This window comes from Pangasianodon hypophthalmus, chromosome 22 (assembly GCF_027358585.1).
Source record: "Pangasianodon hypophthalmus isolate fPanHyp1 chromosome 22, fPanHyp1.pri, whole genome shotgun sequence".
NCBI lineage: Eukaryota > Metazoa > Chordata > Actinopteri > Siluriformes > Pangasiidae > Pangasianodon > Pangasianodon hypophthalmus.
The window spans coordinates 13,376,431-13,394,157 of NC_069731.1; the positions used below are offsets into that span (position 1 = coordinate 13,376,431).

At 35.8% G+C, this 17,727-nt stretch overlaps 1 protein-coding gene across 1 annotated transcript in view; it reads right to left on the minus strand.

Moving 5' to 3' along the window:
• LOC113541106 (polycystic kidney disease 1 like 1) overlaps window positions 1-17,266 on the minus strand; it is a 49,607-nt gene extending 32,341 nt beyond the window's left edge. The window contains exons 1-10 of the mRNA XM_053227837.1: window positions 17,129-17,266; window positions 8,322-8,343; window positions 6,163-6,415; window positions 5,574-5,813; window positions 4,579-4,711; window positions 4,203-4,406; window positions 3,193-3,377; window positions 2,434-2,637; window positions 1,557-1,711; window positions 1,235-1,471 (exon numbers count right to left, since the gene is read on the minus strand). Of these exons, the coding sequence (XP_053083812.1) occupies window positions 1,235-1,471; window positions 1,557-1,711; window positions 2,434-2,637; window positions 3,193-3,377; window positions 4,203-4,406; window positions 4,579-4,711; window positions 5,574-5,813; window positions 6,163-6,415; window positions 8,322-8,343; window positions 17,129-17,266 (1,771 nt within the window). The remainder of the gene's footprint in view (window positions 1-1,234; window positions 1,472-1,556; window positions 1,712-2,433; window positions 2,638-3,192; window positions 3,378-4,202; window positions 4,407-4,578; window positions 4,712-5,573; window positions 5,814-6,162; window positions 6,416-8,321; window positions 8,344-17,128) is intronic.
• Between the last annotated feature and the right edge of the window lie 461 nt (window positions 17,267-17,727).

Here is a 17,727-nt window from a genome sequence, read left to right on the forward strand (position 1 = left end):
TATAATTTCAAAATCATAGTGCTCTTTTCCTATTTTGATATCCATTTATATTGTAATATTCATGATTCATGATTCTAAATATGAATTTCATGTCTACATCCAGCACTACAACACATACCTTATGCAAACTCCTACACTCTTAAGGGTACTTTGGTTGGCCCTCTGGGGGAACCTTTAAAGATTTTATGTGGAGCCCTACAACAGATTGTTTCCCTATCCAGCAACCCATAAAACCCCTTAAAGAACTCTTTTTTCAAGTGTATAGTCATTCAGTATTCTCACTGCAAGCAACCTGCAAGCAATAGCCATTCATACTGCAGAAAGCATCTGTCAGTGCTAAAAAAAAAAAGCATTGCTCCCAAACAATAGCTTTATATTCTAATAATCTTGTCTCTTTCTGCATTTGGTAAAAGGCAAAAAAATATCAAACAGCCCATCTTCAAAAGCTTTAGCTAGTATGGTTTTTTCCCCACCTTTTGGATGAGTCACCAGAGGGGGTTTATCAACCAGAACGTCTTGATCTAGAAATGACTGGATCACCACTTTAAGAGGCAAATAGAGAGTTTGCTATCTTATACCATAAATCAATGGTTATAATTCCGATATTGCCTGAAGTTTCATTTTAAGTATATGTAAAACCAAATATGTTTGACCTTTTGTCACATCCACCCATACACACCTCCAGAGGGCACCCTTCTCCAAATTCTGTTGTCACATATACAGCATTTCCTGTTCACAGACTCTATAAAAGACATGCGTTACCATTTCATTGCGAAGCCTTGCCATTTGTTTGCATTTGAGTAAGTTCTGAGCTGTTGTTCTTTATTTGCCTTCTTGTGTAGACCCTTGCCTTGCCTTGTTTCCCTGACTACCCTTTGGATTTGCACTCTGATTCTGGAAATACTGTGATTTTTGTGTTTGACCCTGGATTGTTTATTCACATTGTGTTTTGGATTGTGGACTTTCTTGTTAATAAATCTTAGAATGGATTCTCACAATGTCTCTGAATGCTGTCGGTTACACGTTTAGTCAAGCAGTATTAGTACTTCGTATTACTTCATATTAGTGTTATGGTATGTTTTATGGAAATATGGCATTTGGATTGGCATCCATGAATTAAATATTGCTTTGACATGTAATCATGACTGAAGATGGCCACGAGGGGAATAATTTAAACATGCAGACATAGTCTCATGAGATCTCAGTTCACACTTTATGAGGTACAGCCTCATACCTGATGCACTGTCTGTCACTGACAGCAGGTCTAAAAGGGATGGATTCTGGTGCTCCACTGAACGCCCCCATCTGCGCCAACTGACAACACTGTCACGTGTCATCTTAATTTCATTGCCTGATGTTTCTTTCTGATTTAGGATGGACAGAGACGCAGTATTGGCAGGCTCTTGAAAGAAAAGTGTGTCCTCCTCCAGTTTAGAAGGTAAGCTTATGTCCAAACTGCCACAGAAAGGTACTGGAGGAGAGGAAAAATTAAAAGAGAAACTAAGGTAAATGCAATGCAGTTACACCAAAGATTAGAAGATTTAAAATATTCTTACCATCTGGTGTGCTTTTGCTAGATGCGTTTACTAAATACAGCTTCCAGAAGTAGGTGACATTTATAGGACAGCTTTCACATGCAGCTGTGACAGAGAACCTCTCGTTCCAGTTGACTGAATTTCCTCTGCACTCTTTGCAAGATACATGAATGATGCTGCAGAAAAATTAGAAGTCATAGCAATTTTTTTTTACATCTTTGAATTAACAATAAATACAATATGCATAGCATGCAGTCCTGTCTTCTCAATAGAATAGATCTGTTCATTATTTGCTTAATTTTCCATCATTTCTATAATGAATTATGTAAATGACATTATATCATGTTCACTTGCCCTGAAATATTCACCACACTGTCTGTACTTAAGGCCATGTCTATTGTACTTAATATTGTCTGCATTTAATTTTATTTCTCTGCTCTGTCCAGAGTGGGCTCTAGCCTTTTGGGGGCCTTAAACCAAAATATTTGAATAATTTGAATAATTTTGTTCTGATTGTTGGAAGCAATAGCAGCAATTGAATAAATTCATACCTGTCACACTCTTTTTTTGCTAAGCAAACTTTATCAACAACATACGTAACTGTCTTGACCCCCTGGTTTCTGTGCAACTGTAAGTAAGTTCTTATATTACTTATTAGGTAGATTTAAAAAAAAAAAAAAGCAAATTTTGGTTATAACCTTGGCAATCATCTAAATATTTAACTTTGCTAGGTAACATTAATCCCTTAAACTCTCAGGTCCTGTCAGTGAGGCCAGACATATATTCCTCATAGAGCAGGTTCTGACTGTGTATTGTTCACCTTTGTACAGTATATGTGCAATATCATGCTGAATTAAACAGAGATGAAATGTGCATGTGTAATGCTATGCATGTGCACCTGGTTGGTTTGGAGCTCATGGTGATGAACATCTCGGATGAAGAGGACCGATTTCCACTTTGTACGGTAAGTGTCAACTTGAAGAGATCACAGTTAGAGTTCAGTGCACTTGCAGGAAACATCAGCAATGCAGAGGAAACGGGAACATGCCTGGAGAAACAGGAGGTCTCGGCCGTGTTTACCGGCCTGCATTTCCACCTGTAACTTTCAGAAGAAAAAGTCACAATAAATGATAATTGATAAAAGGTAAACACCTGAGTTTCTTTTTTATATTTTCTTAATATTATAATAAATTTATTATTATTTTTTTTTTAGAATAAATCTATATTCTAGCATATACTTTAAAAATAAAAAAATGATGCCTTTTTTGGAACATAAAAACCACCAAAAATATTTACAGTATTGGATACGGGTTATAACCTGTGGTAATGGTAGTATCCATTTTCACCAAACCATTGCATATATTTCATGCCTAAAGAATTTATTATTCAATTTATTCTTCAGATTTTTTTTTATATGACTGCATATTTAAGTTTTAAAAAATATGTTTACTTTAAAATACATCATTTTCAATTAATTGCAGTTTGGGCAAACAGCAAATACATTTCAGTGGAAGTCAGTGGATTATGCATTCAATAATGATTTGATAGCTGTGAAAAAAACACCACCTACATGACAAGGAACTAGTATAAGTTAGGATAAATCGACCTGTTTACTACACACATGCAGACATTCCCATTCACATTCATTGGTGTTTACCTCATAATGTTATCAGGAAAATCTGGGTCATATGATCTATGTCCATCCACAGTGATGTTTGAGTTGCTGTTGTGGCGGTTGATAAACACATTTGTGCCTCCACTGATGATGCTCACAAGTGCGCTAGGCATCACCTCGATCAGAACACTGTAGGTGCTGTAAACTATGCTGCCTACAACTTGAACCTTTGGGGTGACAAAAGTTCTGGTTAAAATTTAATACTGACTTAATGTTACAACATTTATAATTACAGTTATGTGTGGAACAACCTGTTTAATTCACAATATTGTCCAAAAACCCAGTATTTTGCTTTTATAGTGATTCATCCTATCAGCTTACAATTTATGATCTTTCAAATATCCCTTCTCCCACCATGCTGGTTAAACTATCCAATTAACTATAGAATGCTGCATTTTACAGAACAGCCTAAGGCCAAATTGGGAAAACGTGACTGTGTCCAGCAACATCAGGAAACTGTTAACTGACATTGTTCGCTGCTACTGCACCACTCTCACTGTACCACACTATAATGTAGGTAATGTTGGTACACAGCTAGCCAACTTGCATTTATTACAGGTTGACCCATGTGGGATTTGTGTACCGCCATATTTTTAGTAGTTTATATAACAGGTAGACTTTTAAAAAAACACGCTTGTTCATTACTAACATTATTTACAGCTTATGTTCTGGTTACCACAATACTGTGCTCATATATAGTAGGATAGTGACAGGTTCAGGCCACTGAGCCTATTTTGTGAAATCACAAACTGAGCTCATAAGTAACCTTTGCATACTGGAAAAAAAAGTAACATTATTGCTTATGTTCCCATGTCAAAAACTCATTTCTCTCATTTTCACCTCTTTTAAAAAATATCAGCTCACAATCTTGCACACGTTTTAAAATAATACAATTAATACCAGTATAGCAGTACCTAACATCCATAAAAGAATTGTACAGACAGTAACTATTAACTTTATTATTTAAATTATTATTAAATTATTAACTTTACCTTAGCTACTGCTCTATATGTGCCATAATGAAGGAGGTACTCTGGAAGCTCCAGATGTTGTTGGTTTGTTTTGATGCCTGTGGTTGAGAGTTGCAGTCCAGTTGGTCCATAGAGAGTCCAGCTGTAGTGGAGACCTTTGGAAGTGTTGCACTGGATCTGCTCTTCATACGTCACACCAAGACACACAGGCTGGTAACGCCACACCTAATACATGAAATAAGACACATGCAAAAGTCATATTTAAAATTTATTTGAAGTTTGACTATGTTGATATATGATACAGGATTACTACATAGAAAATCAACAAAACATCTAACCACAAATGGTCAAATTTACATCTGGAGTTATGTTATGGTTGCTTTGATGCATCTCTGACCTGGATCTTGCTGGGTCCCATGTTCTTTACAGGTGGAGGTTGGCATGGCTCAAGAACGACAAACACGTGTCCTTTTAAAGAGGCCGAGCTCACGAGGTTGTAGACAATCACTTCTACTATGAACTCCCCTGTACTGCATGACGAAATGTTTAATAGCATAACTTAACATTGACATCTATAATCAGGGTTGGCTGGTATAAAGGGGGATAGCAGGGCTAAGCCCTCCCTCTCTTTTTTTTTTACTAGAAATAACAGCACCAGTAACGGTGATAACTAAAAACATGCAGAATGGTGTGAAGTAGAGGCTGATTTCTTTCTAGCCCAGAATGTAGATTCACAAAAAAGTCACACAAAGTCAAAACACCTCTGCAAGAGAAACTAGAAGTATACAGACTAAACATTGTCCAAATAAAGTACAAATTAATACACAAAGGGACAAAAGAACTGTAGGTTTTGTGTGGTTTGAAGATAACATCTGGCTAATGGCAAGCAAAGCTTTTCTTTTTCCTTCCTTGGAATACCTGGCTTTAAAAAATAGGAAGCATGAATGGTGTTGGCTATCTGTATTTCCATGGGTGTATGTGTGTGTTCTTGTGTGTATGCCCATTATTTTTTTGCCTATGATGAGACACCACGCTTTAAGGCTCAACCATAATGGTTTCATAATAGTAATAGAGAATTGCTGTTCTTTTAGCCTTTCTATTCAATATCATGCTGTAACTGTCTCAGAATGATAAAGATTGAAACTTAAGAAACTGAAATGTGAAAAACAGAATAAAGAGGGATAGGTAACATCACAAAATAAAACAATAACTATAGCATTTTCAATCACACACGATCAGCTTAATAAATAAATATTTAAATTTAAAATAACAGAAATTGGTGCATTTAGACTTAATACATCCAATTTTGTGATGTCTCTGCTAAACTTTTAACTGACCTTTAAATAACACAGTCTGACACACTATTTAGACGCTCACTAAAAGAAATGTTACCTGTTAAACACATGATGCTCAGTGTCCTGTCCAACTCTTTGCGTTCCATCTCCAAAATCCCAGAGATAAGTGACGCCTGTTCCAGCATTGATTCTGCAGCTAAAAGTCACTGTTGTATTCAGCAATACTGAGCGAGTGTACCGAAGTCTGTTGAGACGCACAGCTCTTTGAATCACTATAGTATAAACGTCAGAGCTAACAGAGCCAAGGCTGCTGGACATGCTGACCGTAACATTGTACCTGCAAATCAGAAAACAACTCAACACTTAGAGCCTCACTTACAACAGTGCTGAGTTCCAAAAAGAAAACAGAAGCATGATTTATAATCATTCACAACTACATGTGTGATTGAAATAAGGAACAGTTCAGCAAAAAAGAAATCACATACAAATTCCACGTTATATCTTAAAATCTAGTGAATCAGCCAAATGTTTCAAGTCCAATGTTTATTTCTATCATTTGTACTGGAATTTACAGACTAATGTTAACAGGTTTAGCATTGTTCATGTCCAAATCATCACACCCTTGCTTCAAAAGACCAACATTTTCAAGTCCACTATATGTCATATAAACAAGTGGACCAGTATACCTGTCTGGATGGAGGTATTTCTTAATGAATGTCCTGGATGGAGTTCTAATTGTTGTTTTGTCCCCAAAATGCCAGTGAAACTCGAGTGGGTCAGGCTCTTCAGTCATAGCCAGGAATTTAATATCTTCTCTTGTGGTATAAGCTTGTTTCTCAGTGTAGATCCAAATAACTGGGGAAAAAATTGAGATTAGCAGAAGTAAAAAAAAAAAAGGAAGAAAGAAAAAAAAAATCACCACAGAGGCTATATAGGCTTCTATAATTTATATGCAGTATGTATATAGAGTATGTTATACATTATACATAATAGATACTGTATTGCTACGCTTCCTTACTTGGAATCTCTGAATTAGGAAAATGGGAAACGGATCTATGTGTATAGAATTTTTAATGGTTCAATCAAAGACCCTTTTAGGGCTCTTTATTTAACCTATATGTTCCACTGCAGTTTTGGTGAATATATATACTGTATATAAAATATACAAATGTACATGCACTCCTGATCCCTGATGTGATGCTGGTGCCAGAGACTGACACACTTCTACTGCTGTGGATCTGCCTGATTCATCCTGGTGCTCTGCTTGGAGCTTCTGATGTTGTGCATGATCCCACCTTGAGAGCATAAAGATTTGCACTTCTGCAAATCAGTTCAGAAGTCTCACCGTTCCTTCAGTGGATAATTTCACCTGGATACTGTAGACGTGTCTAAGAGCTGCAGCTGTAATCAGAAAGACTGTACTCTATGCTCATCCCAGGACTCTTTCTTTCACAATATACTCACACTGAATATTCTTCCAACACACTTAGTACTGTTTGACTACTCCTGACATAATCATACTATCTGGTGTCACCCAGAAGAGGATGGACTCCCTTTGAGTCTGGTTCTCTCAAGGTTTTTTCCTCATGTCATCTCAGGGAGTTTTTCCTTGCCACTGTCTCCTCTGGCTTGCTCATTAGGGATCTAAAGCTGCATCCTGATTTCTGTGAAGCTAGATCTATTGCTAAAAGTACTATACAAAAAAAAAAACATACCATACTGATTTTAGTAAAAGTAATTTTCTATTGACAGGTCTATGAGCTTATGGTGCAACACAAGCTGTCATACTGTGTGTTTTGTTTGTGTGTATGTGTGCAAGTAAGTTACATACAAGGCATTCTACTGTTCCCCTTCCTGTCCATTTCCTTAACAGTTTGATGAACATGTGGCAGTGCTTTCTGATGAGTTTGAGAAGGTATGACCTCCTCTCCCTCAGCCCAGGATGGACATACTCTATAAAAAAAAGAAAGAAGTTGTGTGGAGTTTATTTATATCATGGAGTAAATTGATGTGCTGAACTGTGTGTAAATCAGAACAGGTTACTCATATGTTGTTGAGAATATTTATGGAGTCTGATCCCTCACAACCTGCTTTTGTGCTGTTTGGATGTTAAATGGATGTTAAATTATGAGTGGTGATCCTGAATCTTATTGTTTCATAGTTCCAGGAAAACTAAAGAAGCTAACATGAAACATGTGTGGTTAATCCACTACAAAAGGGGAAATTTCTGGTGGATTTTCTTTTTTTTTTTATTTTTCATTTCATTACTCACTTAGATTCCCACTACAGTAACAGTGGGTTTTCTTCATCCGGAACATAGTCTTCCACATTATTTTTTTTAGAATGTAATGTTTCACCAGTGCATATATAACCTTGTTATTAATGCCTTAATTTTTTTCAAATCTAACAATTACTTACAGTTCACACATTTCTCAGATTCCTCTGTCCTACCAATTGGTGGCAAATTCTAATCTCCCACAGATGAAATAGTTAAAATTTTTTATAACAAAGCATGGTTGAATTCTTGATTCTGATTGATCATAAGGAATTGATTAGTTTTCTGTAAATTAGCTCTGATAATAGTGCCTGCTGTAATTCAAATCACAGGTTTATATTAATTTGCTCATTCTAATTCGGTATTGTTTCTATAGTAACAGCTCATTCACAGGGACTTAGTTTAAATCTACTAATAAATGGATTTTAAAATGTTCTGTTATTCAAGAAAGAAAAATGTATAATAATTGGTACTTTGAAGCTTTCTTTAAGGAGATGCTTATTTAATATTTTTTCAGTTAAGTACTTTTAAAACTAAAGACAGAAAAGCTAAAATCAGCACAGCTCTCACCTCTCCTGCAGAAGAACCTTGCCTAAGGCAGGATGAGCCACGGGAGAGGAAGGTGACAGATGGAGAGAAGATGCAAACAAACTCTGATTACAGCAGCCCAAAAAACACAATAGAGCTAACAAATGCAAGAAAACAGAGGCAATTATGAAAATAAACATTATATGAAACAAAAGCCTGCCGTTCTTTGCATTTGCAATGTGTTGCATCACACAATGTCTTGAACTCATAAATAATCATATCATTATATATATATATATATATATATATATATATATATATATATATATATATATATATATATATACATTATATATTTAAAGTAAAAATCTTCTATATAATTAGAGTTAAAGTAAAATTGCCACATACCATCCTGTAAGTCTCCCTCTGCATATTTGACTATAAAGAAAGTTGCAGCCCAGAGAAAGAAGGAGTATTGAATTGGCAGAGACATCTGATAGACACACACTCACTATAGAGAGACATGCAGGGTATGAAGCACTGACACACACTGATGACTCTTACTGCCCCGGCATGGGAGACAAAGGTGCAGGGAAATCAATGGGCCATAAATGCAGCTCAAAAACACAACATGGTTTGAAGTGTTAATTAATAGCTTTGTATTGAAATAGTATTAGTATTTGTATAGAAACAGTAATAGTATTTGTATTGAAAAGCCTTTTTAACCTAACATTAACCTTATCACATTAAATGTATGTATTTCTGAGCTTTCCTTTCCTAATGTTTTGTTAATAATTATATATGCTATATGTTATACAGAATTTTTGACTGATCCTGATTCAATTATTTCTATTATATCCTCCAATTTAGTAAAATAAACATCATCTACTGTAAATTATAAGTAGGGAAATAATGTCAACTGCAGCATAATTAAGCAAATCAAAACATGAATTGCATGTTACATACGAAGATCATAAAATATATAATCACTATATAGAAAATAGTTTGAAAGAGCTAATTGTCATATTTGCATGTTATTTTGGATGTGTTGTTTTTCATAAAGGAAATATCCTAAATTAATGCAAACACTCACCTCTGTTTTTGCTAATATATAATAATTTTTTTTTTTATTGTAATGATCTTCCGAGTGAAACTAGGGTAAATATAACATTATGTAAAATTATTTTGCTATAATTTTCTCAAAAACTAGCAAAAAGTGAGTTATGGTTTTTTAAGAAGCATTCAGATATTTGTCTCCCTATCAGTCTAGTAAGAGGTTTGTATGTATATTACACTGAGGGTTATTTTAGACAACAAAAACTAAAAATCATGATTACAAAGATAACTAAGAGTCTAAAACCTATACCCTTGGTGAATTTCTTTTCTCTCTCTCTCTCTCTCTCTCTCTCTCTCTTCTCTCTCTCTCTCTCTTTAACATTAGGACATTAGGAGGAAATGGTAGGTTTAAGGTGAAACTATATAACAGTGCTATGGGTTTTTGTGTTATTTGTCATCCATAGTTTGCAAATGCACATCTTTGCAAAGAACAATGACTGTGATTTTCCACTAGAAGGAAGGTCAGAGATCTGTGAAATGGTGTGTGTGTGTGTGTGTTTGTGTGTGTGTTTGTGTGTGGGTTCCTCACATATGCGGATAAAGAGAAATAACCATGTATAGTTGGTACATAAATATTAACACTATGCTGTTTATTTGTGATATATACATGTGCAACAATTATGACATAAACCTAATGCATGATTTCATAAAGGAATGTATTCTATTGTTAAATAACATTTCTTATGTTTTAAATATTTTTTTATTGTAATAGTGTGCAAACTGAAAGAGAAAGAAGAGTTTGCAAAGATGACTGTCTGATGGGTGTTTAAAGTTTCATTTCAAACAAATAACTGCCAAGCATTTATCGCACATTAGCAATAAGCAAAGCAACAGAGCATGATATATAAGTATGTACTGCTGCTGGGAGGATTAACAAATTTAAAAATAGTTCTGCTCCACATTTAATCCCATGCAATGGCATCTACCCTTTCCAGGGAGGCATCTAGCACCTATTAAAGGAAGACATAAAAACAGAAATGTCATCCTTACTATTAAACGTGTTTACAGATTACTACATACAACCCCCAAGATCGTGGCTACAGATGGACATTTAACTAATTATCTTTATTTGATCATTTTCATTTTTATTATTGGTGTCTCATGGTCACTTAAATAAAATGAAAACCAAAGCATTTAATAGACAGTGTAAACTGACACAGATCAGAAATCTGAACAGTAACAAACAACCTAAGTGTGGAAAAAGAGAAATAAATACATATAGGTGGTACTTAGATATTTAAAATTTGCTGTTTAATTGTCACGTTTGCATGTTATTTTGCATGTTATGTTACTTTTCATAAAATAATGTCCTAAATTAATGTAAACACTCACTTCTGTTTTTGCTATTATTATTTTTTTTGTTTTGTTTTGTTTTATTCTGATGATCTTCCGAGTGAAAGTAGGATGAAATATGACATTATGTAAGATTATTTTGCTATAATTTTCTTAACTTTAAAAAAATAAGGTAACCCTGGAGAGAGCTAGTGAGAAAAGCCTTTCATATAGAGAACTCTCTTTATTTATGCGAGCACTAAAGCCATCCACATGAACAAGAAAGCTCAGCATTTTGTGAGCACTTTGTGCAGACGGGGTCTGTCACCTCTAAAAACAGGGGGAAACGTTTCATTTTATAACAAATCCAATTTGTTATCCCGTCCTGTCAACCCAAGACGAGCAGCTCAGGTTGTTCAAATGGAATATTTACACACAACAGTTCTTCAAAGCAACCTGGCAGCTCAAAACTGAGAAGCTCTTTCATTTGTCATGCATTAGTTTTTCTAACTGTCTTGCTCTCTTTAGGCTAGTGTGTAGAGCCTGGTAACTGAGCCTGACTCTCTCTCTCTCTCACTCTCACACACACACACACACACACACACACACACACACACACACACACACACTGGATGTTCTGCTCACTTCAAAGCCAGATACACGTCACACTGCATGAAAGATGGAGGTTTATATCTGAAGCATGACAGAGCACCGGTGACCCGGATGACAAGTGCAAAAAAATACACACCAATGAGAAGAGGAGAACCTGTCACATTCCACACTGAGAGGCAGAAGCGGCCATTTTATCTGTTATTCCTGGAATGTGCTGGTGGCATGTTATGATGGATGAGAATAGAAGTGGACTGTCAGTAGCATGGGTCAGAGACAGCCAAGAGTAAAGTGGGTGATGAGGTGGAATGAAAAAAAAACTCTTACTGATGAAGATTATATGCCACTGTGTGATGGGATACAGTTTAAACAGAATAAAATGTATCATGTTCAGAACACCTGATTGATTGATGGATGGTTTGAGGATTTTTCTCCTTGCATTATGCATAGAATAAAATTTCGTAAAGAATTCACATTTATCTGAACCAATTAACAAATCAAGATTTATTTTGCTTTGATTTAGTTCACATAAATTATTTTAAAAGAAATATTACATTGTCCTAAATACAAAAGTCATGTATATCATGAATGTTATACTCTACTAGAAGCTGTTCAGGATATAAGATTTTGGGGAAATTTTTAGGAAATAATAATCTGAACAACAAAGGAACCAAGCCCTGTTTTTTACTGACTAAATGTGGTGCTGTGTCTTTCTCTCCATCAAAACTAGTTAGAAAATTTGTCCATTGTGTACAATGTGATCTGAGGACATTTTTAAATGCCACTAAAGAGATTTTCACAGTTGGCTTGCCACATGTACAAATAAAGCGTAAGACAATGGCAAAAAGTGACTAAAATTAAAAAAAAAAAAAAAAACACTGAGTGAACTGCATCTTTTCAAACTCATTTTTTTCACATAGTTAAACAAATTTTGGATGGATACAGTTCACTCTGCAACTTTAGATCCTTTTCTCACTCTATAAGCACCCCCAATGTCTTTCAGTTGGCCAAGAGATATTGGCCTCACTAATTTTATTTTTTTAATTTTGATTTTATAGCGAAGTGACATGTGGCCAAGTATGGTGACGCACACCCAGGGAGCAGTTGGGGGTTCGGTGCTTTGCTCAAGGGTCTCACCTCAGTCGTGGTATTGAAGGTGGGAGAGAGCGCTGGTCATTCACTCCCCCCACCTACAATCCCTGCCAGACCTGAGACTCAAACCCACGACCTTTGGGTTACAAGTCTAACTCACTAACCATTAAGCCACGACTGCCCCGTAATTCATAAGCACTTATGAAGTTCATTCATTGCCAGCTGATTTCTAAATCATTAAAAGAAAAAGGAGATAGAAAGGCATAGCTGCCAGGTTTGGATGCAGTTTTGGTTTGACTCTGCTGTCAAGGTCTACAAAAGAGTCTCCTTGAAAGAAAAAGGGAAGTTTTTTTTAATAAGGAATGATGAATTTAACTAAAATTATAATAAAGAAAGAATTACTATTTATGAAAGTAAAAGGTAACAGTTTACAAAGAAGTTTTACTAGGCAAATCCCTTTACTAATTACTAGCCATTTATCACAAACAAGCAATAATGAATCTGCTGAAGGATTAAAGAACTAAAAATAGTTCTGCTCCACCTTCTCAATCCTCTGAACAGTATCTACCATATGTCCAGGATGGCATCTAGCATCTATTAAAGAAATGCATAAAACAGAAATGCCAGCCATCTTTATGACTATAAACCAAATGAATTACGCATCCACATATTTAAAGATTACTATATAACTCCAACTTAACTAATTATTCTTAATTCAGCCAATTTTTATTATTGGTGTCTTATGGTAACCTGGACAAAAGCTCTTAAGTTGGAATAATAAAAACCAAAGCATTTAATAGACAGTGTAACCTGACCGAGCCCAGAAATCTGAACAGTAACAAAGAACCTGGATGCCATATGTCGAGCAGCTGTTCAAGAACTTGGGCATGTAATCTCAATTCTAACACCAGGGGGCGACACAGAGAGGCTTCTGTGCCCAGGAAAACAGCCTGGATGCTGCAGACAAAAATGTACAACCCATGAAGGTTCTTGTTTGTGGCTTTAAGAGAACACTAAGCAGAACCCTACAACAAAGTGTTACCATGTCAGTTAGGTTTTCAGTAAAGCACTTTTAGTTTATCTTTATCATTTATCATTTATGCATTTAACTGTGAAGTACATTCTATATTTCAAGGCATTCTACAGTATTGTACAGTATTGTCCTCAAAAATATCATAACATTGTCAATACTTTCATTATATATCTATCTATCAATCAGGGAAAAAAACCCTAATAATATTTCTTTAATGAAAATGATACCAATGTGCTATTGAATGCTCAATTCTGATTGGTCAGAAGGTGTTAATTAATTAATGAATTAATTCATTCGCTACAACAGCAGCTCTGACAGTAGTGCCAGCTGCAGGGTTTATATTAATGTGCATGTTCAAGTAAGTACAGTATTGTCTCTACAGTAACAACCTACACAGGGACTGTGGACATGTTCTGTGAGGAGACGTTTACTTTAGCATTATTTGGAAGGAGTCTCCAGTGTCAGCGCTTTGTAATGGTCAGAGGTAAAGCTGTAACTTTTCTGACACGGGGGAGTCTTCACAGCAAAAGGCTTTGCAGTTTCTGAGGAGCATAACAAGGTGTGTTCGGCTTGTTTATTTGTCTTATTAAATTCATGTGAGTGAAAAAAAGAAGGCTGGTGAGGGAACAACTGTTTGTAGCTGCTATAGTGAAAATGGTAACATGTTTTGTGAAAGTTCCAGGACATTAAACATAACAATAAATGGAAAAAAAAAGTATGACATAATTCTTTAAATAATTCATTTAAAAAAATTAGTAGAAATTAGGAGAGGGAGAAAAACCTCTGTTATTGGAAAACTCCAGGGTTGGCGATATCACACAGCTTTATGATTGATAAGAACATTTCCTAGAATAGCATGCCCTGTGTTTTAAATCCAGATCTTATATTTACTTATGTTTCACCCATCATGTTTGGTACACCATTCAGGTATGTCTCACTGTCAGTGACATGTAACATCAGGGCATATTCACAATAACAAGGCGAAGTTTTTTCAAGAGTGTGCAGCATTGCAATCAGAGGAGTCACATTTACTCGATCAGAGCTTCTACACTTGCAGCGTGCACCGCCATCCAGAACAACTTAAAGAGGAAACCCAGAGAAGATTCTCTGCAGCTTGAAGTGATTTAGGAGGTATGTTGCACGTGTAGCAGATACCTCAGGGGCATGTTTTATCATTTCCCGAATCAGAGCCGTGACATTCTTCCTTACATACTCATTTTGGCCAGAATCACAAAAAGGAGAGGAAATTGCAGCCTTCACCAATTTATTGGTGATTCATTCTAGGCAGTGTTATTACAGCAATTCATAACATTGTTATGTAGAACTTTCTGTCAAATCATTTATTCACTTCAGAGTCCTTGGGATTTTTGCCTCGGATCAAGAAAAAGAGTGTGACTAAAAAAAAAGAGCAGTTGGCTTTGACTTATTAGCATGTTAGTGAAGGATTATAGTAGCTAAATTTGTATCATCTGGTATTTCTACTATGTTAGCTTTCCTAAGCATGTCTGCAAATGTGAACACGTCTGCTTGTTACTGGATCTTTTACATATTTTATTGCAGCAAACAGGTGGAACAGTTGGGTGACAGATGTAGCTGATTTTTTTTTTCATTGCACTCTACAAGAACTGCACAATCACACAAAATGGTGGGAAAATGGCAAAAAATAAAATAAAATAAAGTAATAAAAAAGGGATTTCCTCCCAACCCAGAACTGATCACCTACAGGCCAGTAACATTTACACAGATAGTAAAGTTGTTCAGTGTCTAAAGTGGTTTTCCTCTTCCTTTACTGATCTAGCATGGTTCTCTATACTGTGGTAGAAATTCCTATAATTTCCTATTCTCTTGCCCTCATTCTGTCACTGGATCTCAACGCACAAGGCGAAAAGTTCCATGAACGATGGGTTTAATACAAACATGAAGCGAGGTGCTATTCATGCAGATGTCTAATAAATTCACAACCAAAGTGGTTTTTTAAGGAAAATCTGGCTGTTTCATCTATTGCTATTAATTTCTAAACTATTTAATAATTATCTAGGAAGAATTTAAGAAGTTCTCTTTTATATTCAGCATGCTCAAAGTTGTGATGGTTGCATGTACTGTGTAATACTAATAAAAAAAACGTAGGGTTTAAATCTTTATAATTATAGTTTTATACATATCTCATCACGATGTTTTCAGATAAGGGACTGACAGCTTATTTGCACACATCGGACACTGTATTATTTTCAGTGCTCAAAAAAGGACCTTGTGGCATCAGTGTTTGCTGGCGTCTTGGTTATAGTTTGTTTTGGGCTTGGTGGGTAACTGCACAGTCCTGCACAGCTGTTTGAGCCACATGGTGTTTGGTTTGGCAATAACAGGAACGTGTGTGTGTGTGTGTGTGTGTGTGTGTGTGTGCAGGCGGGCGGGCGTGTGGGTGTGTGTGCCTGTGAGTGTGTTGGTGTGGGTGTAGGTGTGGGGGTGTAGGTGGGTGGGGGGTGGAGTGATCATATGGTTATATCTTGACCCCCACAGTGGGGACATTGGGTTGGTATCCATGACGAAAACAGCAGATTTTATTTTATTTTGGTTACTGGGGTTAAGTTTAGGGTTAGGTTTAGGTGGAGGGTGGCATCAAATAGATTCAATTATAAATATGTCAAGGTCCTCACAAGGATAGTAAGACAAACGTGTGTGTGTGTGTGTGTGTGTGTGTGTATCAATGGCTGCACAATGCTTACTGGCAGAGACAATCTGAATGGCCAGAAAGAAACAAATAATAATCAGTCGCTGTAACACTGAATAAACTAATCACAGCATGTTACCAAAAAAGCAAGAATTAGCTGCATGAAAAGGAGACCAACAAAAATTAATATGTTCTTAAGAGCCATTATGCCAGCCAGTGTAGCCCAGTGCATGAGTTAAATGATTTCATGTTCATCTGGAAATCAGAAGTCTCACATTCATAATAAGACACAGTTAAAACTGACATTTTAGTCAGGTAAAATGACAAAGGAAAAATTTAAGCTCTTCATAAGACTTATATGCTAAAAATGTCATCAATCCAAAAGTTGATGTTCATCCAAGTAAAATATTTGGTTTTTAAAAAAAAAATCTAATATTCAATACTTACAAGTCTGTTATGAACGTTCTCTCAAGTCAGTAAAAAGGCATTTACTTAAGTACTAAATGCATAAACAAACAAATGAATATTGCGTTATAAATGTTATTTGATGCTTACAAGTATTTCCATAAGTTTTTATGGAAAAATATTACAATAATAATAATAACAATAAATTACATCACCTTATTTGTATGTCTGTGTCACAGAACAAATGCCAGTCACTGACGGAGGGTCTTTTTGCAAAGACCTTCTGACAAAACATCTTCGGTGGCCTTAAATGAATTTAGTAAACTGCTCTGACTGTATTGTGTCAGATTGTGTTAGAGATAGTATTTAAATTTGGACAAATGTGGAATATTTTTACTAAGCAAGAATACATACTAAAATGCCAGAAACCCAACCAACAACAGAGCATACTTCATGTGCATAATGTTTTAATCTTGTTAACACAAAAACCTTTCTATAAAGCCATAAAAATTATACTGATGATATATGATTCTAGATTTTTTTAATTCTAATAGATACTGTGTTGCCATACTATATACAAAGGCAGGTCAAGATAATCCATTCTTTGAAGTAAAAAGTAAAAAGTCTATCATTCTTTTGAGTTGTGGAACAGACAGGCTGAGGCAGCACGTCTCCCTTTCCCAGTGCCTCAGACAGGTCATCGTTGTAGTTGGCAGGCCTTCCAAGCGCCAGAGCAGCCGCATGCTGAATAGTTGGGACGACATCCAACAGACGAGGCCTCTGAAGGGACATTACACCTAAGCCTGAGACAGAGAGAGAGAGAGAGAGAGAGAAAAACAAGAAAAACAGCACTGGGAAAACACTGGAGAGTAAGTACCCTATTCCCTTTTGGCCTATACACATATCAAATTATGATATACTAAAGCTAATTATGTTTCATAAGCGTGCATGATCATTACACCTCCATAAGTTGAGTAAGAGGGGGAAAACAGGAGAGTTAATGAGTGGAACACTATGAACACCAAAGCTTATACTCCTTTAGCCTTCTCTGATATCACAGCATGATAAATTAAAAGTAATAGTGGTCCATGGAAGTGCAATAACATGGCCCGGTTTCTAAAATAAAATGCTGTTTTGCCAGATCTGAAGATGGTGGTTTGTCTTGCACTGATTTGTTTCAAATCTTTAAAAAAAATATACACTGAGTCGCCTAAAATTAAATAAAATTCAAATGAGTATGAATATCAGGCTGG